The sequence below is a fragment of the Myotis nattereri genome (genome assembly GCF_964212035.1).
Source record: "Myotis nattereri genome assembly, chromosome: 1".
Classification (NCBI taxonomy): domain Eukaryota; kingdom Metazoa; phylum Chordata; class Mammalia; order Chiroptera; family Vespertilionidae; genus Myotis; species Myotis nattereri.
Genome location: NC_138075.1, coordinates 229401977 through 229412827, shown reverse-complemented (window position 1 = coordinate 229412827; position 10851 = coordinate 229401977). Strand labels below are relative to the sequence as shown.

The following is a 10851-nucleotide window of genomic DNA, read 5'->3' as shown; positions in this document are numbered from 1 at the left end:
GGCCGAGGCGGCAGGACTCTCCCAGAAGCTGCAGGGGGGGCAGGGCCTGGCTAGCGGGCGGGCTCCAGGGGCCGGGTCCCTGGCGGGAGGGCTCGCGTCCTGGCCACAGCACACCTACAGCTTCCGGAGCACGAGGGTCTCACTAGAGCCCGCAGAGGCAGGGAGACCAGGGGCAGGCCCAACGCCGGCCAACTGTTCTGACAACTTAGAGGCGATTCCTTAACAAACATCTATAATAATCAAAGCGTAATATGCTAATTAGACCGACAGCCGAACGACCTTCTGGACGAAGCTGCAGCTGCGAGCCCCTTGCACGAATGCCATGCATCAGGCCTCTAGTATATCTTAAAAAACAATTGGAAGCCTAAACAGCCCCACGCCTGTTGTTAACAGTTGGGTTCTTAAGACTCAGTGCAAGGAGATCCCAGCTTGGCGGGCGCCCCACGGACCCCAGCCCCCACAGGAGCGACGCCACGCCTGCAGCCGGACACTTCACCCTCCTTAGGACAAGTCACGGCAACGCGGAGAGGGAGCTGCAGGCGCCAGCAGGTCCGACCGCTCACAGGAATGGGCGCCAAGTTCCTTCACGCTCAGGCGTCGACAACCCGCGTGACTGTCACCCCAGAGACCAACCTTTGAGGTCTCATCACGGCAGATGCCGCGATGCCCCTGGAGGAGGATGGCCGGCCGCAGGCCAGGGCAGAGGGGCAGCTGTGGGGATTGGGAGGGGGGCTGTCGTGTGGACAGGAGATGAGCGTGGACGGACCACTGACACGTGGACCGAGGGGACACCATTTAAAAATGAACCGAAAACCTGTTCACAACAGCATGAGGTACCAGAGCCAGGAGTAAATCCAGGGGAGATGCGGCCGGCGGGGCCCCGAGGAGGAAAGGCGGGCGGAGGAAAAGGACCCGAGCAGCGCCCGCGGCCGGAGACGCAGCGTTGCTAGGACCACTCGCCGTCCCCAGGTCAAGGCCGTCCTACCAGAAGTCTAGCAGCTTTTCTGTTCAAGTTCAGAAGCCGATTCCAAAATGCACGCGGAAAAGCGAGTCCCTTGGTGACCGTGAGGACGGAGGTGTGTACTCCACCCGCGCGTCCAGGGCTGATCAGAGCTGCGTACCCGGCGGGCAGACCGCGCAGACAGCCGCCCGTCGCTCAGATTCTGACAAGTCGCCCGCCCACCCTGCCACAGGGAGCCTCCCTGACAGACGGGGCGGGACAGAGGGACAGCCACACTGACCACCTGTCCGTTTACGTGAAACGCAGGGACAGGCAACAGTAACTACGGTGACAGACGTGGCCGCCCTGGTCAGCGTTGGAGTGTTGGCCTGTGACCCTAAGGGTTGTGGGCTCAAGCCCGGTCAAGGCATACACCCTGGTCGGGGTGCATGCGGGATGCTTCTCCCCCGCCCCTCTAAGAATGTCCTCGGGTGCGGATTAAACAAAAAGGGGGCGCCCTCCAGTGGGCCACTGCGTGCAGCCTGTGCCATGGCGGCCACGTGGGCAACCATGTCAGACTCATCCCAGGACGCAGGACTTGTGTGGGCTTTCTCCGGCGTTCGCTCAGACTGACCAGAGGAACACACCGACGCCGCAGTTAGCTACGCTGACACCCGACTGAGGCCGCCGTCTGGCACCAGCCTCACCTGCCTCCGGGCAGCCCTGTGCACGCGCGCGCGCGCGCACACACACACACACACACACACACACACACACACACACACACGTCCACCACAGCCGTGTTCCCCATGTCACTGTCCAGAACAACGCACACATCCACCCACGGCAAGCATGTGGCCAACAGTGGCAGCCGGGATGGAACACTAGACAAGGGGCACCTCTGGAGACAGGGCCCACCCTGCTTAAGGCACGGAGGCCGAGACAGACAGACAGACAGACAGACAGACAGACACACACACACACACACACTCTCACGTCCATGAAGCTCCAACAGGGACACCGTGTGGCTTCTCCGTCTGTCCATCTGGGCCCCTGAACAGAAACCCGCCAACTGGAGGCTTAACCCTTTATTTCTGTCCCGGAGGCGGGAAGTCCAAGACCAGGGAGCGGAGGGACTGGTGTCTGGAGAGCTGCCACCTCGCTGGGCAGGAAGAGGTGCTCACCCCATGTGGGGGGCCCCACCCTCAGACCCAATCACCCCCCAGGGCCCACCTACAAATCCCACACCCTGAGGGCTGGGCTTAGTATCTGAACTTGGGGGTCACAAGCCAAGTGGTTAGCTATAGGAGGTTGGGGGTCCTGGGGTGGGCCCCATGCTCCCTGGGACAGCGCATGCGCCGGAGGCGGTCTGTGCACCGACTGCCCCTCACTTCCACCTTGGCGATCTCCAGGGGCAGGAGCCACCAACCGCATGGTCTGAAGGCCAGGTTGTCAACAACTCAGGTAAACCGAGTCCCACGTCCCCTCTGCTCACCTCCACATCCCAGGCCTCTTACCCCACTGTGATGTGAACCCCATGAGGGCTGGCCAGGCAAAGGGCACGGCTCTGGGCCCCTGGCACTGCGCCTCAGAGGGCAGCCCCAGCCCTGCTGAGGCCTGGCAGTGGCCAGGAGGGACACAGCAGCTGCCGGCCAGGGCACACATGGTATGGAGGCCCAGCAGGGAGGCCGCCCTGCCAAGGACCCAGTGGCTGCGGGGCCCCTCCCGGCACCCCAATCCCATGAACACTAGCACGCTGCCCGGGGTTCCTTCCAACAAGGGGTGAGTGCCCGACGGCCGAGTCTCTTCCAGGGGCCAACCTGGGAAGGTGTCCCTTAGACCACCCGGAGGCTCTTCCCCGCGGGGTGCCCGCAGGGGCGAGAATCGTCCCCAGCTGCCCTTCCTTCCTCTGATGCATCAGGGAAGCCGGGCGTGGGGATGGAAGGACCATGCGGCTGGCAGTGCCTGGAGCCACCGTGGGCTGAGGCCGAGCGGCAAGGACAGTGAGAAACAGGGACAACGAGCAACAGTCACGGACGAATTAAAGTCATCGCACGGGGCTCCGATCCGGGGCTCCCGCGGCAGGTTTAGGGGTCCCGGGGCAGGTTTGGGGGTTTCCTGCGGCAGGTTTAGGGGTCCCGTGGCAGGTTTGGGGGTTTCCCGTGGCAGGTTTAGGGGTCCCGGGGCAGGCTTAGGGGTTTCCCGTGGCAGGTTTAGGGGTCCCGGGGCAGGCTTAGGGGTTTCCCGTGGCAGGTTTAGGGGTCCCGGGGCAGGTTTGGGGGTTTCCTGCGGCAGGTTTAGGGGTCCCGGGGCAGGTTTGGGGGTTTCCTGCGGCAGGTTTAGGGGTCCCGGGGCAGGTTTGGGGGTTTCCCGTGGCAGGTTTAGGGGTCCCGGGGCAGGCTTAGGGGTCCCGTGGCAGGTTTGGGGGTTTCCCGTGGCAGGTTTAGGGGTCCCGTGGCAGGTTTAGGGGTCCCGGGGCAGGCTTAGGGGTCCCGCGGCTGTGACACTGTAGGCGAGGGCCTCTCAGTCAGCAGGCGAATCAGTGCTCGGCGCGGGGCAGCGGCTTTGCGGGGCGTCTGAGGCCACCGCCTGCTGGTCACGGCCACGCTGTCCCTGGTCCCAGGTCCGGCTCACGCAGACGCCACCCTGAGCGCGGCCACGCCAGGCCGTCCTCAGAGCTCGTTGTGGCGCGCCCGGGAGATGCGGCCCGACAGGTCCTGCAGGTGCTTCTTCACCTACAGGGAGCGGGCAGGTGAGCCGGGCAGGGACAGGCCAGAGTTCTCCACCCAGAGGCGCCAGACAAGCCATCAGGGCAGCCCACAGCCCGCCCCGCCCGTCCGTGTGCCGCCCACAGCCCTGGCCAGGTCCCAGCCTCGCAGGCCTGGAGCGGGCGGGGGAGCCGGGCAGCCCTGCCGCAAGCCCGCCCCTTCGGGCAGCGCCGCCCCCCACGGGAGCCAGGCTGCGCCTCTGGGGCCCCACGAGCCCCCTCCCCGCGCAGAGGAAGCCGGCGCGGGCGGCACCCGCCTTGTAGCCCAGCTCCGTGGTCTTCTTTTCCAGCAGCGCGTAGCGCTCCTTGTTCCGGCTGAGGTGCTCCTGGTCGCCAAACCGCTCCACGTGCCGCAGCTTCTGATGCGAAATTTCCAGCTGCTTCTGGTAGTGGTTGTGCTTCTCAATCTTCACTTCAAAGTGCTTCAGCTCCTCCTGGGACAGTGATGGCGAACCTGACACTGAACTCATTTTTTTGTTTGATTTTTCTTTGTTAAATGGCATTTAAATATATAAGATAAATATCAAAAATATAAGTCTTTGTTTGACTATGGTTGCAAATATCAAAAAATGTCTATATGTGACCCGGCACCAGAGTTAAGTTAGGGTTTTTCAAAATGCTGACATGCCGAGCTCAAAAGGTTCGCCATCACTGCTCTAGAACGTTCCAGCCGCTGACTTCCCCCGCTCCCAGCGGCCACAGCACCCCTCCCCACCCCCCCTCCCCCTCGCCCCGGCCGCACACAGGGAGGCCACTTCACTGGAGGCGGAGGGGGGCGGGGGGGAGCGGAGGGGGGCGGGGGGGAGCGGAGGGGGGCGGAGGGGGACCGAGGGGGGCGGGGGGGAGCGGAGGGGGGCGGGGGGGGGAGCGGAGGGGGGCGGGGGGGGGAGCGGAGGGGGGCCGAGGGGGAGCGGGCAGGAGCAGAAGCCGCAGCCCCTTCCCAGCCGCCAGGGAGACGACAGGACAGGTGGCAGCTCCCTGCTCACCCGAAAGGCCTCCAGCTCCTTCTCGGAGAAGTTGGCCGACTGGGCCAGGTCCCACAGGTCGATCACTCGCGGCTCCTCGAACTCTGTGGAGAGCGGGGTCACCTCAGAGACCCGCACGGCCGTGGTGCCCGGGCTGCGTGTCCGCCCGGCCTCCAGCACAGGGTGTGAGCGTGCAGGGGTGGGCATGTGTATGATGCACAGGTGCCCGTGAGCACGAGTGTGCCCCTGCGTGTGCAGCATCCGTCAGGCATCCTTGCCGCCCCTGCTCGGCCGCAGCTTACAGGACCCGCTGGGTGAGGCCGGCTTCCTGTCAGGCCCCGCAGAGGGTCCTGGTGTGAGCAGTGGACTCGAGAAAGAAGTGCTGGTATAAATGAGCCACAGCGTGTGGAGCTGTTTGTTACTGCAGCGTAACCAGCTGTCCTGACTGCTACACGGGCCAAGGGACCATGAATGTGAAGGGGATGGTGTGTAACTTTCAGAGAAAAGGGACAGAGGAGCCCAGGTGCACGTGCAGAAGGAGTGCCTGCCGTGGGCCCCGCCCTGCCCCCACCCCCCCCAGCTCACCGGCCCCCCCCCCCCCGCCCCCGCCCCCACCCGAGCTCACCGGCATCGGCGCCGTAGCCCTGGTGGCTGACTTTCCGCAGCCGGTCGTAGCCCTGGCTGATGTGCCGCAGCCGGTCCTTGAGCTCCGCGTGCCGGCTGTGCAGCACCTCCTCCTGCGCGCGGCGCATGTCCGAGGGGTTGATGGCGTTCTCTTGAATCTCTGGGAGACACAGCGGGTGCCTGGTGAGGCCCGGGGCCTGGGGACACCAGCCACGAGCCGCCCGCATCACGGGGAGGCCACAGCTCTCGGTCCCTAAGCCCCCGTCCCTTCCTTTGGAACGTGCAGATGTGAGACCGCGTTCCAAGTCGGCCCTTCACAGGGCTGTCAGCTCAGGAGCCCGAGGCTCCCCCCCCCACAACTGCCAGGGCCCTGGCTTTCTGAGGGGGGAGCCACCGACCCCACAGCGATGCCACCAGAGGTCACAGCAGCCAGAACGATGCGTTTGTGCGAGAGGCTGGCGGAGACCAGGTCACCAAGTGCTCCGCCTGACCCGGGCCCTCCCACAGCTCCCCTCCCCCAGGGAGCAGGGCGCCCTGGGGGGCGGGGCCGTCACTGGGAGCAGGGGGCGGGGCTGGACACACCTTCGGTCCTGCTCAGCGTCTCCAGCAGGACGTTGTACTCTTGCACCTTCTCCCGGTGGTGCTGGAACTCCCGCCACAGCTTGTCCAGCTCGTCCCTGGAGAACTTCCCGGAGGTCTTCGCCTGGGGGAGCCTGAGTGAACAGCCGCCCGGGGGCTCCCCGTCCACACCTCAGGCGCCCCCACCCAGGGAGAGCCCCCCACAGACAAACAGCAGGACGCGGGCAGAGGAGCGCCCAGCAGCCCCCATTCCCGACGCGAGGCCGCGCCTGGGTACCTTGTGCCACAGCTTCTCCAGCCGGGGGTCCTCCAGGCTGTCCTGCTCGGGGCCCTCGGTGAGGGAGTTGCTGCTGGGCGCCCGGGCGTCCTTCCTTCCGTCCAGCCGGTACTTGGCCAGGATGACTAGGAGGGAAGTGGGCGCCAGTCACGGCCGGCCCTGGGTCCGAGGGGCCGGTCAGTGGCTCGCCCGCCAGCTGCAGCCTGCCTCCCCCTTCGCGGGTTCCTCCACCACCCAGGTGTCTCGTAGCTCCCACTGCGAGCAGGTCCCGCGGGACAAAGGGTCGTTACCAGTGTGGTCGCTTTCACAGACCAGCTTCCCAGCCAGCACCTGCAGCCGTTTCCAGGGGAGATGTGCCCAACGCAGGGTGCGGCTGGAGGGGATCCCTAACCAGGACCCTCTTGTTTGGAGGGAGAGGTTCTACAGGAGAAACTTCCGTGTCAGCAACTTCCAACAGCAGAACAGAAGCTGGAGGGCAGCCGGGCCACCAGCCGCTAGTCCCTCACCTGGGCTGCACTGGCCTCCTGCTTCTCAGACCCTCAGGACACAGCACCCGCCCCCCCCCCCCCCCCAAGCAGCCTGGTTTGCAGCACCACGTGGGGCAAGGGGCTGCGACTTCCAGCCTCTGGGGGCTTTGGGACAGGCCCTGCTGGTCTGCCCTGGGACTCAGGGCCCCTCCCTGCCCTTCAGCCCTTCCCCCACCCGTCCATCTTCTTTAGAAACTGGCACGGGCTCCCCTCACCCTTTTGGTCTCTCCACCGACCCAGCCCCTCCTGGGACACAACCAGTTCCCGTGAGTGCCCTGCGCTGGGCACCGGGCTGTGCCCGCCCGCTCTGGGCTCAGGGAGGCTTGGCCTCCCCTGTCCGTCTACTCGGCCTGTGCCTCAGAACTCCCTCCACCTGGAAGCCAGACCCTGGGGCTCGAGGGCGGGCGGGCGAGCGAGCCATGGGAAGGGCATTCTCAGGCTGATGTGAGCTGGGGGGGAGGAGTTTCCTGACGTCAGACCCCGTCCAGCCCTCCCCCTAAACTGCAGAAGGCCCCCCACCGAGCCACCAGAGCCACCCTGGCTGGCGGGTCAGCTCCTCAGGCCGTGTCACCGAGACCTGTATGTCACCACCTGCAACTAATACCTGGGAACTGGAAAAGCTGCCCGGCGCCCGCCCGCAGGCCCGCCGTCCCGCCCACAGGCCGAGTGGGGAGCACGGCCCGGGTGAGGAGGAAGGAGGTACCGTTGAGGTTGCGTATGAGCTTCGCCTCCTTCTCCCCGTCCTCATCCAAGCCTTCGGCCTTCAGCTTCTTCCAGGCGAACTCGTCCCTCTCCTGGATCTTCAGGTCGGCGTGGAGCTCAGACAGGTCCACGGGGGAGAGCTGCAGCTGCGGCAGGACAGGGGACGCCTGACACCGCTGCACGCGCCCGACGACACGCCCCGGAGAAAGGGTGACCCAGAGACGCCAGAGTCCGGTCCCAGCCCTCAAACCGCACCTGCCCTTGCAGGGCTTCGAAGGGCCCTGGGCCCTGTGGTGTGAGACTACCGGCCTCGCCTGAACCTCTACAGCTCGGCATGGCCGCCACCCCAGGTCCCAGGGAGCCACCTGCCACCAGGGGCCTGAGCCTGCGGGCACAGGAGGACCCCCCCCCAGCCCCTCCCCCCCGCACCTGGGTAAGGGGGCGGGGGGGGGGGGGGGGGGCGCAGGGCCGGGTGGAGAAACCAGGCCTTGCATCACGAAGCTGCACCTGTCAGAGGACAGGAGACCGAGTTTATGGAAAACCATGAGGAAAAGCGCCCCCACAGCTCTCGGGCCCACCGGCCGCCTGAGTGGCTGACTGAGCGCTGATGGGGACCCCTAGTTGCCGAGATCCTGCTCCCCTGCTGGCCTGTGGGGCACCCCCAAGTTTTGGGCCAGCCACACCTCTGCCAGATGAAGTGACGAGACAGTTCTCCCCGGTTCCATTCAACTGGCACTTTAACCATCAGTCACATGCCGGGCAGACGCCACCCGCGAGGGACTCGCTAACGACCCCCCAGTGACAGAGCCGGGGCTGGGGTGTGGGGCTTCCTCAGTGCCCGTGCCACCCAGCGCCTGGCCACTCGGAGGCGAGCGAGGGCTGGACACGGGCGCCCGCTTGGGAGGGAAGGCCACCCCATGCCAGAGCCTTTGGAGAAAGTCTGAGGCCAGGGCAGAAGCCGTGGGGCGGGCTCCACAGGAAGGACCTCAGCGCCAGGAGGGCACAGCTGGGCACCTGGGCCGTCGCTGGGAGCGAACTTGAGCTGTGGTCCCGGGCAAAGTGAAGGCAGAGAACAGCCGCCTGCAGGCCCTTTCGAACACGCCACTCACATGGCCTGCGTCGCTCGCTGACCCCTGGACTCTGCCTCTGCTGCTACGTGCACTGTGAGCTCTAAACAAGCCAGACACTTCCTCCCGGCCCGTGGCTCCGTGGTTAAGCGCTGACCTCTGAACCAGGAGGTCAGGTTTCAATGCCAGGTCAGGGCGCGTGCCTGGGTTGTGGGCTCCGTCCCCCGTAGGAGGCGTGCAGGAGGCAGTCGATCCATGATGCTCTCTCATCATTGATGTTTCTCTCTCTCCCTCTCCCTTCCTCTCTGAAATGAGTAAAATATATTTAAAAAGCAGCAACAAACAAACCAGACCCTTCCTAGAGGGACCCTACCCTCTGCAGCCAGAACGAGCCACGGCCCCTCTGCTGTGAGCAGTGCAGGGGGGTGACCAGGAAGAGCTGCGGGCAGAGCCCCTGGACCAAGCAGGGCTTCCTCGTCCCCAGCCCGCAGACACCAGTGGGATGCTTGGGGTTATCAGTGGTTCTCAACCTTCTGGCCCTTTAAATACAGCTCCTCATGTGGGGACCCAACCATAAAATTATTTTCCTTGCTACTTCATCACTGTCATGTTGCGACTGTGATGAATCGTCATGTAAATATCTGATATGCAGGATGGTCTTAGGCGACCCCTGTGAAAGGGTCCTTCGACCGCCAAAGGGGTCGCGACCCACCGGTTGAGAACCGCTGGTAGATGGTGATGGTCCCACAGGGAACCCCCGTATCCAACTCGCCGGATGTGCACGCTAAATGCGCCTTCTGCCTGTCAGTCCATCTCAGGAGATTAAAAGACACTGCTGGGCCCGAGCTGGTCTGGCCCGGACCGAAGGTGCGGGCTCCATTCGGTGCGGGCTCCTCCGGCCCCGGTCGGGGCGCACGAAGGAGGCAACCGATCCCTCACCGTGTCTCCCTCACCGACTGTCCCCGCAGCCAGGGCCTCTGGCCGCCGATGGTGCGCAGAGCGGAGCTCAGGGAGGCAGGCGGGCGGCGTGAGGCCGCGCTGCGCTGGCCCCGGGTGGGGACCGCAGGGCCCCTGGAGGCGTCCAGCGCCCCGGCCCCTTTCTCCACGGTGGCTCTGGGAAGGGGCCCCGGGACAGACCAGGCCCGCCCACCTCCTGGTCGGCAGGTGAGCCCCCCCCCTCCCCCCACGGGGACCCTTCCAGAGCCCCTCCGGGAGCAGAGGGAGGGGGCGCCCCAGGGAAGGGAGAGGCCACAGGGGCGCGGCGCACGGGACGCGGGGGCGTCACACGATCTCCCCGGCGCCCGGAGGCCAAGCGCTTCGCCAGCTTTCACCACCGAGTGAGGACAGCACCCCGGGCAAGACATGGGGCTCCCCGACCCGGTCCCCGAGCGCTCGCTCTGCAGCACCGGGGCGCGCGGCGGCCCGAGCCCGGAGGGCAACCCCTCGAGTGCGCCGCCCGGAGGCTGCCCTCGGCTCCACCCACACCCGGCGCCCAGGCCACCCCGCCCACGGCCCACGGGGCTTGCAACACCCCGAGGCGCCCCCGCCCCCCGCGCACGATACCAGAGAGGAACTGGAGAGCGTCGAACGCTGGACGGGATGAAGCAACACCCGCAGCGCCGGAGGCCCGCGCCCCGCCGGCCGCGGACCCGGGGCGGCCCGCCGCTCACCCGCTGGGCCTTGTCCCACAGCTGGTTCAGCTTCTCCATGCGGAACTCCGCCGCGGGCTCGCGCTGCGGGGGCCGCTCGGGCTCGTTCTTCTCCCGCGAGTACTTGCCGCCGTGGCCCGCCGCCGGCCAGGGCGCGAGCAGCGGCGGCAGCAGCAGCAGCAGCAGCGGCGGCGCCAGGAGCCCGCGCGGCCCGGGTCGGTCCCTCCGCGACGCCATCTTCCTCCTCTGGCCGCGGAGACCCAGTGCCTCTAACTAGGGGTCCCGCCAGGCCCCGCCCCGGCCCGACGCGCTGCCTCCTGGGAGTTGTAGTCCTTCCCGCGCGACCAGCCCAGGCGAGGCCGTCGGCGAACTACAAGACCCAGGAATCCCTGCGGCGGCACGTGAGCGTTTCCCAGGCAACCACGCCGCGGCCTCGTGATGCGGGGCGCTCAGATCACTGCCGAATGCTAGGGCTTCCTTCACTGCGATTGCGGGCTGGTAGGGGGACAGGGCGGCGAGAGGCGGGGATTGGTAGAGAGAAGATCCGGCCACCCAGACCCGGGAACCGGATGACCGCAGGCCCTTTCCTCTCTGCTCCGTAGAAACTGGACCGTGTCTTCCTGTCGCTGGGACTGTGACATCTGATATTGAATCTTGCTTGTCATTATATGCCCCATGTCCTGCAGGGCGCGGCTTCCACCTTTGATCACTTGGCGTTTCACGGCGAAGCTGCACAAGGCATTCCTGGTGGGTT

The 10851-nt window shown here is 66.1% G+C and overlaps 1 protein-coding gene across 1 annotated transcript; it reads right to left on the bottom strand.

Annotated features, from left to right (window-relative positions):
• Positions 1–780: 780 nt before the first annotated feature.
• Positions 781–10354, bottom strand: LRPAP1 (LDL receptor related protein associated protein 1). The gene is made up of 8 exons (XM_081102993.1): positions 10119–10354; positions 7383–7527; positions 6153–6277; positions 5879–5999; positions 5298–5456; positions 4694–4776; positions 3965–4141; positions 781–3675 (listed from the first exon to the last, which is right to left on the bottom strand). Exons 1-8 carry the CDS (start codon positions 10332–10334, stop codon positions 3613–3615), a joined length of 1089 nt encoding a protein of 362 aa, XP_080959119.1. The 5' UTR covers positions 10335–10354; the 3' UTR covers positions 781–3612.
• Between the last annotated feature and the right edge of the window lie 497 nt (positions 10355–10851).

Coding starts and splice junctions, on each gene's coding strand:
- LRPAP1 (XM_081102993.1), bottom strand. CDS start 10,334: ATGGCGTCGCGGAGGGACCGACCCGGGCCGCGCGGGCTCCTGGCGCCG. Junction 6,278..7,382: donor GCTCATACGCAACCTCAACG/GTACCTCCTTCC, acceptor CTTCCCTCCTAG/TCATCCTGGCCAAGTACCGG. Junction 4,777..5,297: donor GGGCTACGGCGCCGATGCCG/GTGAGCTCGGGT, acceptor CGCTCTCCACAG/AGTTCGAGGAGCCGCGAGTG.